This window comes from Xenopus laevis, chromosome 1L, assembly GCF_017654675.1.
Source record: "Xenopus laevis strain J_2021 chromosome 1L, Xenopus_laevis_v10.1, whole genome shotgun sequence".
NCBI classification, from domain to species: Eukaryota; Metazoa; Chordata; class Amphibia; order Anura; family Pipidae; genus Xenopus; species Xenopus laevis.
This window is the reverse complement of record NC_054371.1, coordinates 228,475,048-228,492,717: the sequence shown is the minus strand read 5'-3', so window position 1 is coordinate 228,492,717 and position 17,670 is coordinate 228,475,048. Positions and strand designations below refer to the sequence as shown.

The following is a 17,670-nucleotide window of genomic DNA, read 5'->3' as shown; positions in this document are numbered from 1 at the left end:
AGACCTCCTTTTCCCTCAGAGAAGCCACTGCGGACCAATAGGACAAGAGAGAGGGGATACTTGGAGCCAATCAGAGCGAAGAGGGCGGGAATGAAGTGTGGTTGCTGTGGCTGCTTGCTGCGGCGGTTGTTTGAAGATGGCGGGTGTTGCTGGGTTCGGAGCCGCCGGTTATTGGAGTGAAGACGGTATCCTTTGCGCGAGAACGGTGACACTTGAGCCGGCTTCATATCCAGAGAGAGCGGGTGGTGGGGGAGGAGTGTGAGAGCAGAAAGGAAGGATGTTAAAGGGGAACTTCAGTTATACAGTGAACTTTTACTGTTATATAGAATGGCTGATTCTAAACAACCTCTTTATTGGTCTAACTTGGTTATTTTGTATAGTTTTTTTATTAATTATTTACCTTCTTGTTCTGACTCTTTCCAGCTTTCAAATGAGGGGTCACTGACCCCATCTAATAAACAAATGCTCTGTAAGGCTACAAATATATTGTTATTGCTACTTTTTATTCCTCATCTTTCTATTCAGGTCTCTCCTATTCATATTCCAGTCTCTTATTCAAATCAGTGCATGGTTGCTAGGGGAATTTGGACCCTAGCAACCAGATTGCTGAAACAGCAAACTGGAGAGCTGCTGAATAAAAAGTTAAATAACTCAAAAACCATAAATAATAAAGAAATGTAAACAAATTGCAAATTGATTCGGTATATCTCTCTACATCATACTAACAGTTAATTTAAAGGCAAACAATCCCTTTAAAAGGACAGTTCATTGTAAAAATAAAAACTGTGTAAATAGATTGTCTGTGCAAAATAAAGTTAGGCAAAAATGTAATGTATAAAGGCTGGAGTGAGTGGATGTGTAACATAATAGCCAGAACACTACTTCCTGCTTTTCAGCTCTCTAACTCTGAGTTAGTCAGTGACTATAAGGGGGGCCACTTGGGACATTTCTGTTCAGTGAGTTTGTAATTGATCCTCCGCATTCAGCTCAGATTCAAAAGCAACAGTTATGAACCATGCGCCCCCCCCCCAAGTCTCTTATTGGTTACTGCCTGGTAACCAATCAGTGGAAAGCAAGAGAGCTGAAAAGCAGGAAGTAGAGTTCTGGCTATTTTGTTACACATCCACTCACTCCAGCCTTTATACATTACATTTTTGTCTAATTAACTATATTAAAAACATTTTTTAGTTTTGCACAGCCCATTTACCCAGTTTTTATTTTTACACTGAACAACCCCTTTAAGCAAATGTTCTGACACAAGCCACACCCACCTTCCTATAGGCCTCGCCCTCAGACCAAGTTGACCTCATTCATGCTGTTGTTTTATTTTATTCTTGTTTTTGAGTTATTTGTCTTTCCATTCTGCTTCAGTCCACCTTCATGTTTAAACTGCTTTTTGGCTGCCGGGGGGATGTGGCCGACCCCTCGCATCCAAAAATGTTGTCGCCCTTTCCAGTGAATTCTGAGGCTTAAACTCTGCAGCTTGTTTGTGCCAATGTTTTATTCACCTGATGTAGATTTCATGTGTGTCTGATCTTGTTCAATACCATTATAATGATGTTTATGTTGTGTTATGAGCAACTATAGATTTTCCCTTTCATGTGGCCATTACCTGGGCATTTTATCTCCTTGGCACCTGCTAGTTATTCGGCATTCATTCTCCTTAATAACACTCACAGCTTCAGATGAAGAGCAGCAGCTCGTGTACGTCCCAGGTAAGAGTCCAGACTTGCTACTGAATGGGATTAGGGTTGTATTGTATTGCTGCCATGTTTCTAGGGCACTACAAGTGTATATACAGGGTGCACTTTCCCACAGTGTAGTAAAAGTTGTGTGTGCTTCCACCACCTTGTATAATCTTGTGAATTGGGGTCTGTAAACTCTTGCCAGGGGTTATATAGACATACAAGAAAAAAAATACTGCTGCAAAAGTGAAAAAAAAAATTGGATTTGATATATCCGAAAACCAGGCAACATTTCGGGCTTACTTTCACCCTTTCAGTACTAATAACGCCCAGCTGCTGTGAATATAAGGTCAGTCCTAAGGGTCAAGGTTTTTTTGGAATACAGCCCCCATTCCTAAAGGGTCCAAATGTCCGTTACAAAAATTATACTCCAAAAATGTTTTGTTCAGTACCGTATATACTCGAGTATAAGCCGAGTTTTTCAGCCCCCAAAATATGATGAAAAACTCTACCTCGGCTTATACTCGGGTCAAGCGCAAAAACGGTCACCGGCATCTAAGAATAGTCGATGGCATCCAAGAATAGTCTCCAAGAATAGTCACTGGCATCTAAGAATGGTCGTCGGCGTCCAAAAACGAGACGCCGGCACCTCCAATGGGAGCAAAAACCCTCAATTTTTTGATTGAAAATTACCAGAAGCTGCTGCATTTCTCACCCTCGGCTTATACTCGAGTCAATAAGCTTTTCCAGTTTTTGGAGGTAAAATTAGGTACCTCGGCTTATACTCAGGACAGCTTATACTCGAGTATATACGGTATTAAAAATCAATATTTATTCAATACAAAATGTAAAAAAGTAAGCATACTGACCCACTGATGCTCCGCCTTACGCGTTTCTTACCCACTGATACTTAGTCATAGGCACTAGTAATGCTACATTTGGCTCCAAAATTTAAACCCATGGAGATCCCTCCCTCAAAGCTTAAAACCAATGAAATGCTGCCACATCACATTCTGATGTTAAAGCAACATTACGTATAAGATCAACTGGGTCTCATTTCTTTTCCGTATGCCCAAACTTTAATCATATTTATCAAACAATTCCTTGCAAATCTATAGAAAACATTCATGTCACATAAATAACAGGTCAGTGCCATTAAGAACCACATAGTATATTACACATGTCGGATATCAATCATTTACAATGGAAAAGATCCTAGTAATACAATGCAGATTTTCAATATTTCTAACCCTGTATCCTCCAGATCATATATTAGGTGAAGCAAGTTACATCAAACTCATAATTTAAACCAAGTGGCAACCAAGTATGTAAATAAAAAAATCCAAAATAATTCCCTCTTCATTAAAAGGCCTGTCAAATCTCCTCCCCTTTTTCCTAGCCTCACTTTTTCAATGCCCTGTACAGAAAAACATCCCACATCACTACCATTGCATTGTGCAAAATGTCTCGTTATGTTATTTTTTTCCACTGTTTTTGAGTTTTTTTATCTGGCTCAAGTGCTCACGTATGCGCTCTTTATCTGGCTTTCACCCTTTGTCAGGCCTGTCTGGTGATATATTGTACAAAAAAAAGAGTGTAAAGCCCCCCATAGACGCTAAGATTTTTCTTTCATGAACGATCGATTTCAGTGCAATCCAACCAATCTGTCAAATTATCGCGAGATTAGTGGGAATGGAACGATTGCGCATCTAACGATTTTTCGTCCAACATCGGTCAGAAAATTGATCAGCCAGGTTAGAAATTTTTCATCGGTCACAGTGAAATGTATCCATTGTCCAATCGTTTGCAGGGCCAAGCGGCAGCTCCCCTCAGTTTTCCTGCCTTCAACTAGACAACATCGCTTGAAATGCTCTTTTTAATTTGATGGACAAATTGTACATTTAAATGATCGTTTCAAGATAAGCTTGGTCTAACGATAACGAAAAGATCTTTTAAAAATCTTAACATCTATGGCCAGCTTAAGCCCGACATGTTGTCTGACCTAATAAATCCATTTTTTTTCACTTTCGCAACAAAATGTACTCACTCACAAGCCTCATGCTATGCACATTGTACTGCCTTAAAGTTAAACTGATACTTAAAAACTACTTTTTAAAATGTGAATATATATAAGGGGCAGATATACTAATGGTCGAAGTGAATATTCGAATTCAAAAACTTCGAATTTCGAAGTAATTTTTGGGTACTTCGACCATTGAATAGGCTAAATTCGACTTTGATACGAAGTGAAAATGCTTTGACTATTCGACCGTTCAATAATCAAAGTACTGTCTCTTTAAAAAACTTCAACTTTGACACTTCGCCACCTTAAACCTGCCGAATTGCTATGTTAGCCTTTGGGGACCTCCTAGAACCTATAGCCAACATTTGGCTTAGTTTTGAGAAGTGGAAGTAAAATCGTACGAATTCGACTTTGAATGTCGAACTAGCCTATTCGATGGTCGAATTTCGAAGTTTTTTGCACTTCGAAATTCGACCCTTGATAAATCTGCCCTAAAAGTTACCTATAGGTCATTTTTTGCTGAGAGTTTTGTTTTTCTAAGTAATTGTTACTTGAAGTTTTTGTACCTGACTGTTTCACCAACCTGACTGTCCTATCTCAGCCTGTCAGTTAGGGCAAGGCCAACATGGCGTTTTTACGATGTGTTTTTAAAAAAGCTCTGTCAGGCGTAAATACGCCACTGAAACCACACGCTACCGTCAACATGCGTTTTTCAGCACATACGTTTCTTTTCCCAACATGCACTTCTCATTGTTCTCGTTCCCCATAATTCCGCTGGCTGGAAATAGAAAATTGAAAAACTATTTACATGCAAAATGGAGAAGGAATGATCATAATTACATCACCGGCCCATAAAACGTGTATATGCTTCATTTATCTCACGAGAATTTGGACCGATGTTTAAAATACGCTGCGTATTTACATAACGTGTGGTTTCAAACTTGCAGATCCCATAGAGTCTAATGAGTTGGTAGTTTCTTGACGTATTGGCGTTTCTGCTAAAAAAAAGCCAATACTGGCATCCCGTGGCGGATTTCAGCTTGCAAGCACCCTGTGAGAATTGCCATAGTGCTTTTTCCATTAGTTTCAGTGGAAGCGCAGTTTCTGCGCATTTACGCCGACTGAGCTTTTTTAAAAAACGCAATATAAAAACGCCACGTCTGGCCTTGCCCTTAGAGTTTCTAATGCTTACAGACTCCTTCTGCACAGATATGGCAGCCCCCTCATAGAGGAACACGGGGAGTCAAATAGGTAATGTAAAAGCATTGGGCAAATACTTTATGGCAAAATTATAAGTAGCAATCAAAGCCAATATTATGATAGGTGTATGAAAAGGTTTCGTGTCTGGTGTCTGTATCTCTTTAAAACCAAACAATTTACCTCAAATAAGGAATTATTGGCAAAGACATGCAAAACACTCCTTAAAGAAAGAGTTTACTTTTGGTATATTATAGAATGGCTAATTCTAAGCAACTTTGCCATTGGTTTTTTTATTTTTTTATATAGTTTTTGAATTATTTGCCATCTTCTTCTGAAAACAAATGCCCTGTAAGGCTACACATGTATTGCTATTGTTATTGCTACTTTTTATTACTCATCTTTCTATATTTCATATTTCAGTCTCTTGTTCAAATCAATTTGTGGTTGTTAGGGTCATTTGGACCCTAGCAACCAGATGGCTGAAATGGCAAACTGGAGAGCTGCTGAATAAAAAGCTAAATAACTCAAAAGCCATAAATAATAAAAAATGAAAACCAATCGCAAATTGTCTCAGAATATCTCTCTCTACATCATACTAACAGTTAATTTAAAGGGGAACAATCCCTTTGATGTCCCTATGGCCGACTAGTATGCATCCAGAAGCTCTGGTTTTACAGCACAGATCAAGCCATATATCTATATTTCTTTGAATGCACTGATATTTACACTCATGTTGTTGCACACAACTTGTAGGACTGCAGACAGAAGGCAACTTGAGATCTGCCCCTAAATCTAAGACGTCTATATCTGAAGGCAGAAAATCGAATTCCCAGAAGCCTCTTCTTTCCTCTAAAATGGATTTACAGAGGCAGCAAGAGCAACAGGTAAGATTTCTGTTATTTTGACGGGTATAAAGGAGGTTGCCCTTGAAATTAACTCCTAGCTTGCTGTAGGTGCAAGTCCAAGCAGTTTGCCATTAGCCTTTCTTTTCTGCCTCTTTCCAACTGGGGATTTATTATACAATCTATTTGATCACATTGCTTCAGACTGTTCTCATGCACATCATACTAAAAGTTAATCAAATACCACATTTTAGTGTATTGCAGTCCGTCCTGCTGGTGAAGTTTGACAGTCACACGACATTACACATAATACAGTGCAGATGTCATTCATTTGTCACCCCCAAATGTGTAATTCGCCCAGTTAAACTCTAGGTAGAGTAGTATAACACTTGAATCAAATAGTATGTTTCTAAATAATTGTGTGCAGAGGGAAAGATTAGCTTTTTCATACATACATATGGGTGGGATGTGCCATATTGCTTATCATTAATTTCCATGCACCAAAAACCAATCTTCAAATATTCCTAATAGTACAGGACTACAGGTAACTGCACATCAGCCAGCTTAAAGGAGAACTAATGCCTAACTAAAGAAGTAGGTAGAAATGTTGTACATGATGATTTGTGCTTCTGTACCAGCCCAAGGCAACCACAGCCCTTTAGCAGTAAAGATCTGTGTCTCCAAAGATGCCCCAGTAGCTCCCCATCTTCTTTTCTGCTGATTCACTGATTCACATGCTCTGTGCTGCTGTCACTTACTGAACTTAGGGACCCACTCACAATATACAGTACACATAGAATAGAAATGTCACAATATAAGGCTGATTAGTAATTAATACAGATAATTACTACATGGCAGCACAGAAACCAGTGCAATTAGCATCAGAATTGAATAATCAGCAAACCTGTAGCATCAGCTTATATTACAGCCAGGGAAGCTCATTTTCTGCTGGATAATTAGTGACGAGCCCTAAGCTTAGCTTCTCAACAGCCAATCAGAGCCCACTGAGCATGTGAGTGTCACAGACACTTTCCAAGATGGTGACCCCCTGTGACAAGTTTGAAGTCCTGGATCATTGCTGCTATTGACAAGCTCAAACTTTAGCCTCGTGCAATAAGTTCACTATATAAAATAGGACATTTTTACCCAAATAAATTTTAGGGTTTAGTTCTCTAACATATAGAAGTCATCGGGCCCAGGACAACTGTCCTCCCTGATGGTGGCCCTGTGCAATTAACTAGCGGCGGTTAAATCACTTTGGAGGGCCATAGTTTCAGGAGCCCTGGTCTAATACGTCTCTCTTCTGAATTGAGTGTAATGGTGCACATCACCCGTCCCAAGTATAGGAGGCGACTCGCTATAAAGGCAGCGTTGCTCCAGTGTTCACCAGTCAGTCCTAGTAATGATTTCTCTGCAGGTGTCTCCTGATGAAGGGGGGATAAAGAGCGCCTCTTTGAAGGATTTGTGCCCGGAAGACAAGAGGCGGATTGCAAATCTAATCAAAGAACTTGCAAGGTGAGCGCATTCTGCACATAAACACTCACCGACATGCTGTCGACTACTGACTCTTATGTTCTGCAGCTCAGGGAGATTGTGCAGGGATTAACCAGACTGAATAAATCATCTTGATAAAGAGATTACACTCTTGGGCCTGATTTAAAGGGCATGTAAAGGCAAAATTATAAAATCCCATTTTTACTTTCTTCAATGAAAAAATAAATCTATCTCAAATATACTTTAATTAAAAATTTTTTTTATAATAATGTTTTTATAATAAACCTGACTGTATGCAGTGAAATTCCACCTTCTTTTACTGCTGTGGATAGGAATTGTCAGACGGTCCCCAACTGCCGTGCAGGTAAACAATCATACTTGCAAATGGCAGGGGGAGCCCCCCCACCTTACTTCCTAGAACTTGAGCAGCTTTGTTGGATTCCCTGTAGAGATTTGTATCCAGAGACTCAGTGCAGTCTTTATATTCTGATTATTAATCAGTCTTGCTGTATTGGCTTTCTATAATCTAGGGGGGACGGTGGAAGCACTCTTAAGGCCAATTTAAGTATAATGGAAGTGCCACTTACAATGCACTTCCCTGGGCCCCTGTCTCATAAGTAATTCAATAGAAATGCAAATGAATATGTTTACAAAACAGGGGTTTTTAGTTACAAAGTTATGATCATAAAGTTGAAAAGCCACCATACCACGTCAAGGTAAACCCCATATGGCGGTCCCTAACTTGGCTTTCTATGGCAAGATATTATTTGACTTGTGCTGTTTTGATAATTTATGACGATCCCTAAGCTTAACCTCCCCACTGAAGCCCAGACCACACTGAGCATGTGTGAGTCTTGATATTGCAGAAATGTCTAACAAAATTACAAGATGACAGCCTCCTGCGTCAACTTTGGAAGGATAAATCATTTGTCTTATGAGGCTGCTGGTGCAGTAAGTCCATGTTTATATTAAGTAGACAAAATACAGCATTTCTAACATTATTCTATTTTAGACTTTAGTTGCCCTTTAAGCAGGGAAAATCCAGGGTAATATGTTGCAAACTAACAGATTTCACTCAGGATTTTGTTTCTCTGGATTTCAGAATGCTAAACCTTTTACATTCCTTCTCCATAGCCGCTCTGTCACTCTTAAGGTGGCCATACATATTGATCCTTTAGACCTTATCGGCATCTTATCTGCCCATAAGTGGGGGGCTCCCGACTGGTTCTCCCAATCGATCGGTCAAGTTTGATTTTTCGTGAGATCCAGGACCTCATCTGCTAGTTGATGCAGTCCTGCGACCCGTCAGAGCCCATTTGTAGTATTGTAATCTGATCGTTCGGCCCGATTGTTCGGCCCCGATATTAACCAGCCGTTAGTGGGCATATCGGTTTAAGATCCGCTCGTTTGGCGACCTTGCCAAACGAGGGGTCTTACAGTGTAAATAACTTCTGGATTTTCCTCTTTCCTCCAAAGGTTGTTTATAGGGGGAACTGCACTAAGGGAAGGTGGGGAGATCATGTGGGGCATCAGATGGGATACAGTGCAGTGAGAAGAGAAGCAAATAGGAAAAAGAATCCAGGGGAAAGGATAAAATGACAATGGAAGATAAGAAAAATGCAAGGAATTTGGAGAAGAGTTGGGGGGGCAGTTCTTATAGGGATTCTGACACAGGAAAACATATTTTGTTTCAAAACGCATCAGTTAATCGTGCTACTACAGCAGAAATCTGCAGTAAAATCCATTATTCAAAACAGCAAGCACATTTTTTTTATATTTAATTTTAAAATCAGGCTAGACATATTGTCAGTTTCCCAGCTGCCCCCAGTCAAGGGACTTGTGCTCTGATAAACTTCAGTCACTCTTTACTGCTGTACTGCAAGTTGGAGTGATATCACCCCCTCCCAGCAGCCAAACAACAGAACAATGGGAAGGTAACCAGATAGCAGCTCCCTAACACAAGATAACAGCTGCCGGGTAGATCTAAGAACAGCACTCAATAGTAAAATCCAGGTCCCACTGAGACACATTCAGTTACATTGAGTAGGAGAAACAACAGCCTGCCAGAAAGCAGTTCCATCCTAAAGTGCTGGCTCTTTCTGAAAGTAGTGTAGAAAGCACATGACCAGGGCAAAATGATCTGAGATGCACCTACACATCAATGTTATAACTAAAAAATACACTTGCTGGTTCAGGAATTAAATTTGATATGGCAGTGAATTATTTTTAGTGTAAACAATGTCATTTAGAAATAAAATCTACACCATAAAATCATGACAATATCCCTTTGCACCCTAAAATCAATGGAAGCTGTGCGGGAGGGTTTGGGTCGGGTGCGGAAGGGTTTGGGTGGGGAGGGTTAGGGTCGGCTGCTGGAAGGTTAGGGGAGGGTTAGGGTCGGATGCGGCGGTTTAGGGTTGCGGGAGCGTTTGGGTCGGGTGCGGGCGGGTTTGGGTCGGGTGCGGGCGGGTTTGGGTTGGGTGCGGGCGGGTTTGGGTTGGGTGTGGGTTGACCCCCACATCGCTATGAGAGTGTTGGGCAGGGTCAGTGACTGCATCTTGACTGCTACCTGTTTGTGCAATGGGAACTCAAGAGGTCAATATACCCATATTATTTACATATGGTCTTGGAAGTGAAATCATTTTAACCTTGAGCTCAATACATAACCATTTCTTTTAAGAATATAATTAAAAGTGAAATTTTGATTTTACATTTTTGTCAATACTAATCCTTGCCTGAGTGAGTTTGGGGCCGTGTCTCCTATTTGGTTAATTTATCCTTTCGCCTTTAACATGTCAAAGGACCTCTTGTCTTTGTCTACATGACAAATCTCATCACATTCTATTCGCCATCCACCCATATTTTCATGAAATTTGGGTATTTACGTGTACGGGGCCCTTTGCGAGGAGCTTTCTGGATAACTGGTTTCCGGATAACGCATCCCATACCTATAAGAAATGATTTTTTGGCGACGGCTTCCCTTTGATTCGCTGGCCGCTCTCCAATTGATGGATGATTAACATGACAGACGACTGTTTGGGAAAGGATTGAGCCATTTGTCACAGAGCGGTGGTTTGGCAGCTTCTTTCTGCTGCTGCAGCAGCTTCTGCAATGTCCTGTGAAGCGACTGATGAAATCCACAGCTCTCTCCAAAAATGGGAGGAAAGGAAATATAAAGCTTGCGGCGAATATTGCTTCCCCCCTGCAATTTCATGAACACCCCCCCCCATCTGAGCTTCTCATTAAAAGCAAATTAGCTGATTGCAATGAAGTGTGTCCCTAGCAGATCATCCAGGGCTAATGGAAGCTGCAGACTAGGTTTGTTCCGCAGTGGCTAAATACATGCCCACTAGTGATGTGCGGGTTGGGATTTACTTGACCCACACCCGACCCTAACACGCCCTCACTTAGCCCGCGCCTCCCCGCATCCGACTTCCGGGCTGCTTTTATAGACCCGCACTGCCCCACCGATGACGTCACAAAAGGGGCGGGGCGAGCAGGTGCAATGTCTATAAAAGACAAACCTGGAAGTCGGCAGCTGGCATTTGACGGTGACGGGTGTGGAGAGCAGGAGAAGAGCTCAACGCGCATGGGGGCGGCATGCCACCCAACCACACCCACATTGGTTAGTAAGTACTGTTATGGAATCTGTTATCCAGAAAGCTGTTATCCAGAAACCACCATAGACTCAATTTTATTTATCCAAATAATCCAAATGTTTAAAAATGATTTCCTTTTTCTGTGTAATAATAAAACAGTAGCTTGTACTTGATCCCAACTAAGATATAATTAATCCTTATTGGAGGCAAAACCAGCCTATTGGGTTTATGTATTGTTTATATGATTTTCTAGTAGACTTAAGGCAAGAAGATACAAATAACAAAAAAATCCGTTATCTGGAAAATCCCAGGTCCCGAGCATTCTCGATAACAGGTCCTATACCTGTACTGGGGGTTTGCAGGAGATACAATAGTTTTTAAAATGTTTTGTGCACCAATCCCATGTGTAGAGTAGAAAGAAAGATCAGGGGCAGCAGTCTCAGGACTTAGAATGGGAGTCACTTGATGAAGGGGAACTAATGGAAGTCAGTGAAGAAGTGGGTTTAGGGGCAAGGGCTCAGTTTAAGAGCCAGATCTTAGGGGCTGAATACTTTCAAGAAAAAATATAATAACAAAGCTTCAGTCCATAAATAAATGTTTGCAGCAAATCTTATAGTTTTTGAGTGGGTGTTGCACATGTTTGTGATATAGTTGGTAGCAAAACATGGGAAGTTGAGAAATCACATGTTAAGGGCTAATGTCATAATTTGATGCTTTATTAATTGATGCTATAAGTTTTGTTTGATATTTTTATGTAATGATTGATTTTGTATATTGTTTTAATTGCAATAAAATTCCCATGTGCACAAAGGAAGGGAGGAGATGGGGGGCGATGAACAGCAGCGGGTCTAGGAGCGCCTGCTATGTAAATCCAGCCCTAGTTATGTCTGTCCAAGAAATCTGCCAAACCACTCTTAGTCATTAACTGAATCAGCATCACATCATCACCCGGCAGTGCATTCCCCAACCTCACTGTCCTCACTGTGATGAACCCCCTACTCTGTTCCTTTAAATGAAACTTCTTTTCCTCTAGTCTGAAGGGGAGGCCTCTGGTACGTGATTCTCTTTATGGGTAAAAAGGTCCCCTGCTATTTGTCTAAATAATTCACTCTACCAAGTGTATTTAGTTGTAATATTGGTGTGTAGGTGCATCTCAGGTCATTTTGCCTGGTCATGTGCTTTCAGAAAGAGCCAGCACTTTAGGATGGAACTGCTTTCTGGCAGGCTGTTGTTTCTCCTACTCAATGTAACTGTGTCTCAGTGGGACCTGGATTTTACTATTGAGTTATTAGGGGAGTTTGCTATCTGGTTACCTTCCCATTGTTCTGTTGTTAGCCTGCTGGGGGAGGAGGGTGATATCACTACAACTTGCAGTAAAGTGTGACTGAAGTTTATCAGAGCACAAGTCACGTGACTGGGGGCAACTGGGAAACTGGATTTCAGTGCAGAATTCTGTTGGAGCAGCACGATTAACTGATGCGTTTTGAATTTTTTTTTCTATGACAGTATGCCTTTAAGGAAGCTCTCAACACACTGCCATTTAGTGTATAACTTGCATTTATATTATTTCTGCCAAAGTGCATAACCTGCATTTATCAACATTGAACCTCATTTTCTAGCGTGTAGTGGAAGCAGCATCCTGCTGCATAATTTAGGATCATCCGCAAAAATAGAAACTTTCAAAGTCCTTCTCCATTAATAAACAAGTTAAAAAGCAAAGGAGCAAGTACAGAGCCCTGCGGTACTCCACTATCAACACTGGTCCAATTAGAAAATGTTCCATTTACCACCACTCTATTCTTCAACCAGTTCTCTATCCAGGTACAAGTACTCTGTTCCAGGCCATCATTCCTTAATTTAACCACTAACCTTCTGTGTGACACTGTATCAAAGTCCAAGTAGATCACACCCACTGCCATCCCAAGTCAAGGTTTCTGCTCACCTTCTCCTAAAAGGCAATTTAACGATTCTGGCACAAACTCATAGTTTATTATATGTGTCATTATATAAGTCAAGTATTTTATCCCTTAATACCCCTTTGATAAGCTTTCCTACCACTATTGTAAGATTAAGCCTATGGTATTGAGGCTGATCAAGTTGTCTCCTGACATCTGTTTGTTGGCCCTAGGGCCAAATGATCGGAAATAGCCTCATTTCCACCACTTTTCGGGCCAAGTCAAGTAAAGATCTGCTCGTTCGGTAAGTGGATCTTAGTGGGTATGGGCAGCTAGCACAGGTTGGCGTTCCAACTAAAGATGTTGTAGGTTGCTGCTACTGGGGCAATTTTTGCCACTTGCTGGATTTCTTCCTCTCTCTTCGACTTAACTGGTTTTGGGTTCAGGTCTGTAGGTATCTATTTAAATCATATTGATCCAATGGCAGCATAAGGCTGCAGACTTACCCTTAATCTTTCTCCTCTAGTGCTGGGCAGCAGCCAAAATAAATGTTTTCTATACACAGGAATTATACACAGGAAATTAAAGGATGATCTAGATTTCAGTTTTCAAAAACCCCAATATTGGGCTGGCTAAACTTTTAAAGGAGAACTAAAGCCTAACCAAAGAAGTAGGTAGAAATGTTGTACATTGTGTTTTGTGCTTCTGTACCAGCCCAAGGCAACCACAGCCCTTTAGCAGTAAAGATCTGTGTCTCCAAAGATGCCCCAGTAGCTCCCCATCTTCTTTTCTGCTGATTCACTGATTCACATGCTATGTGCTGCTGTCACTTACTGAGCTTAGGGAGCCACTCACAATATACAGTACACATAGAATAGAAATGTCACAATATAAGGCTGATTAGTAATTAATACACATAATTACTACATGGCAGCACAGAAACCAGTGCAATTAGCATCAGAATTGAATAATCAGCAAACCTGTAGCATCAGCTTATATTACAGCCAGGGAAGCTCATTTTCTGCTGGATAATTAGTGACGAGCCCTAAGCTTAGCTTCTCAACAGCCAATCAGAGCCCACTGAGCATGTGAGTGTCACAGACACTTTCCAAGATGGTGACCCCCTGTGACAAGTTTGAAGTCCTGGATCATTGCTGCTATTGACAAGCTCAAACTTTAGCCTCGTGCAATAAGTTCACTATATAAAATGATATTTTTAGCCATATTAATTTTTTGCGTTTAGTTCTCCTTTAATGCCATATGTATAACAGGCTATTGATCTCTGTGCAATTGCCAGAACAGGTGGAGAGAGGTAGGAGCTTGATGGATCTGTGTGGGTAATACAGTTGTGAGTTATTGTGCGTTCCTGTTGGATACATAGGCTGAAATGATCCCATTTAGTCGAGGTTATTCGGCTGAGCATCTAAAGCCCCATAGATAGTGTGACTGGCCCATCTCTTCTGCTATTACCTCTGCGCTTAATATTTAGTTAGCAATAAAATGCCCCATTAAGTGACGTGCTAACGCCATAAAAAAAATCATTGCTTTGTTAAAGCATTTAGCATTCAGATGCCCTTCTGCGCTCTGCCAGGTGTTAGAAGCTATTCCACGAGCTCCGCTGAAACCAGACCCAGACATTAACCCGAGCAATGCTGTATCTCTGCTGCCCGGCCCCTCAGACTGGAAAGGGTTAAAAGGCAGTAAAGTGCACCTCTTCCTAATTGGAATGGCCTCTTGTCCTTTAGAGAAGGGCTTGAGCACAAACTGACAGTCAATAAACTGAAATTAGCAACATGTCTGCTGGCAATTGGGAAATATTTTGGCTGATGATCTGAAATGCCCTCCAGCCCAAGGATAGAACACCTGCATACCTGTGCTACTGTTACCCCAATATTTCTATATATCTGTAACCTTGTTATGAGCTAAGGGGGCCCAGTCTGAAGGTCAGTTAGAGGGAGATTTGGGGTGAGTGCTTATTTGTACCCTGGGTACCCCTGGAACTATAGCAGGGTGACACCCCAATGTTTCTATATATCTGTAACCTTGTTATGAGCTAAGGGGCCCAGTCTAAAGGTCAGTTAGCGGGAGATTTGGGGTGAGTGCTTATTTGTACCCTGAGTACCCCTGGAACTATAGCAGGGTGACACCCCAATGTTTCTATATATCTGTAACCTTGTTATGAGCTAAGGGGGCCCAGTCTGAAGGTCAGTTAGGGGGAGATTTGGGGCAAGTGTTTTTGTGTCCTGGGTACCCCTGTAACTATAGCAGGGTGACACCCCAATGTTTCTATATATCTGTAACCTTGTTATGAGCTAAGGGAGCCAGTCTGAAGGTCAGTTAGGGTGAGATTTGGGGTGAGTGCTTATTTGTACCCTGGGTACCCCTGGAACTATAGCAGGGTGACACCCCAATGTTTCTATATATCTGTAACCTTGTTATGAGCTAAGGGGGCCCAGTCTGAAGGTCAGTTAGGGGGAGATTTGGGGTGAGTGCTTATTTGTACCCTGGTACCCCTGGAACTATAGCAGGGTGACACCCCAATGTTTCTATATATCTGTAACCTTGTTATGAGCTAAGGGGGCCCAGTCTGAAGGTCAGTTAGGGGGAGATTTGGGGTGAGTGCTTATTTGTACCCTGGGTACCCCTGGAACTATAGCAGGGTGACACCCCAATGTTTCTATATATCTGTAACCTTGTTATGAGCTAAGGGGGCCCAGTCTGAAGGCCAGTTAGGGGGAGATTTGGGGTGAGTGTTTATTTGTACCCTGGGTACCCCTGGAACTATAGCAGGGTGACACCCCAATGTTTCTATATATCTGTAACCTTGTTATGAGCTAAGAGGATCCTAGAATAACGTTTATTCTTCCAAGGGGGCTTGAACCAGAAAGGGGGCAAGTGGGTTAGCAGGTCCTAGGCAAATAATAATGTGTGTCTGTCGGCCCATTTGATAATTCTGCCCTTCTGGTTACAGAGTCAGTGAGGAGAAAGAGGTGACAGAGGAGCGGCTAAAAACGGAGCAGGAGTCATTTGAGAAGAAGATCCGGCAACTAGAAGACCAGAACAATCTCATCGGGACTGAAAGGGAAGATATCCTTTTATTTGAACCCAGCCCATATTTGTGCTCTTTCTGTTTAGAGAGTTATGTTGCACGGCGAAGCAGAGAGAAATAATTGTACTAATTTATGTGGGAGAATAAATCTGCATGTGTTTCCATTCGGAGGCAATCAGAGCGATGACTTATCAGCATGGGCTGCTGGCTGCTTTCAGCTTGAAACTGCCATCCAGCTGTTCCCGGGACGCTTTCTCCTATGAAATCAACATTTGTCAATTTGAATTTCCCATTTTTGCCTCTTAAACAGTAACTGGTTCCATAAGGGGCTTGATAGAGCCATCTTTTAATCAGATTCTCCTGCCAGCTCTCTGTAAATTCAAATCAAAAATCTGTTGTCATCTTGATCCCTCTTCTTCTAGCTCTGAGCAGTGCTCCTGGTGTCCTATTGAGGCACTCTTGTTTTCTACAGGACCTGTTCATTTAGTGACTGTTGTGGTTGAAAATGTGTTCCGACTCTTGAAACAATGTAGCAGAAGCCAGCTGAAGATGAAGAAGCAGGCACGGCTGATTTATGCTACATTATTTCAAGACACAGAACCAACAGTGCAGAAAAGAGTGAAAGGATACTGCTCATTCACTGCCAGGACAGAAGGGCAACGTTTATGCCACAATATAATCCTTATTATATATGTCTGTTTCCCTTCCGAGTTCTGGAGATAATTATGGAATTGTGGAAGGCGTTCTCTATATATCATTAGAACTGGGTTTGTAGACGGCGAATAAAATGGGATTTTCCTTGCGTGAGTGAGCACATTAACCAATGACTGGGAATAGAAATGTGATGTATTGACAGTGTTAATAGGAAATGGCTACTCAGAATGGAGTCTCTGATTGGCTAGACACATGCACAGAGTCACATCCCAGTGACTGCACAGATCCTATCTGATCCCCATTGTAAGCAGCAGTCCTGCCCTGCTTTATGGCAGCTGAGATTCTAGCTATCTGTATAACAGAACATTCTGTCCCAGTGGCTGCACAGATCTTATCTGATCCCCATTGTAAGCAGCAGTCCTGTCCTGCTTTATGGCAGCTGAGATTCTAGCTATCTGTATAACAGACCATTCTGTCCCAGTGGCTGCACAGATCCTATCTGATCCCCATTGTAAGCAGCAGTCCTGTCCTGCTTTATGGCAGCTGAGATTCTAGCTATCTGTATAACAGAACATTCTGTCCCAGTGGCTGCACAGATCCTTTCTGATCCCCATTGTAAGCAGCAGTCCTGTCCTGCTTTATGGCAGCTGAGATTCTAGCTATCTGTATAACAGACCATTCTGTCCCAGTGGCTGCACAGATCCTATCTGATCCCCATTGTAAGCAGCAGTCCTGTCCTGCTTTATGGCAGCTGAGATTCTAGCTATCTGTATAACAGAACATTCTGTCCCAGTGGCTGCACAGATCCTATCTGATCCCTATTGTAAGCAGCAGTCCTGTCCTGCTTTATGGCAGCTGAGATTCTAGCTATCTGTATAACAGAACATTCTGTCCCAGTGGCTGCACAGATCCTATCTGATCCCCATTGTAAGCAGCAGTCCTGTCCTGCTTTATGGCAGCTGAGATTCTAGCTATCTGTATAACAGAACATTCTGTCCCAGTGGCTGCACAGATCCTATCTGATCCCCATTGTAAGCAGCAGTCCTGTCCTGCTTTATGGCAGCTGAGATTCTAGCTATCTGTATAACAGACCATTCTGTCCCAGTGGCTGCACAGATCCTATCTGATCCCCATTGTAAGCAGCAGTCCTGTCCTGCTTTATGGCAGCTGAGATTCTAGCTATCTGTATAACAGAGTATTCTGTCCCAGTGGCTGCACAGATCCTATCT

At 41.8% G+C, this 17,670-nt stretch overlaps 1 protein-coding gene across 2 annotated transcripts in view; it reads left to right on the top strand.

The window, feature by feature from the left end:
- The first annotated feature begins 9 nt into the window (after positions 1 to 9).
- Positions 10 to 17,670, top strand: part of kiaa1328.L (KIAA1328 L homeolog) — a 101,933-nt gene continuing 84,272 nt past the window's right edge. For both annotated transcript variants that reach the window (XM_041570309.1, XM_041570305.1), the window contains exons 1-5: positions 10 to 185; positions 1,680 to 1,715; positions 5,662 to 5,792; positions 7,168 to 7,265; positions 15,710 to 15,825. In XM_041570309.1, coding sequence (XP_041426243.1) covers positions 137 to 185; positions 1,680 to 1,715; positions 5,662 to 5,792; positions 7,168 to 7,265; positions 15,710 to 15,825 — 430 coding nt within the window. In that variant the 5' untranslated portion in view covers positions 10 to 136. The remainder of the gene's footprint in view (positions 186 to 1,679; positions 1,716 to 5,661; positions 5,793 to 7,167; positions 7,266 to 15,709; positions 15,826 to 17,670) is intronic.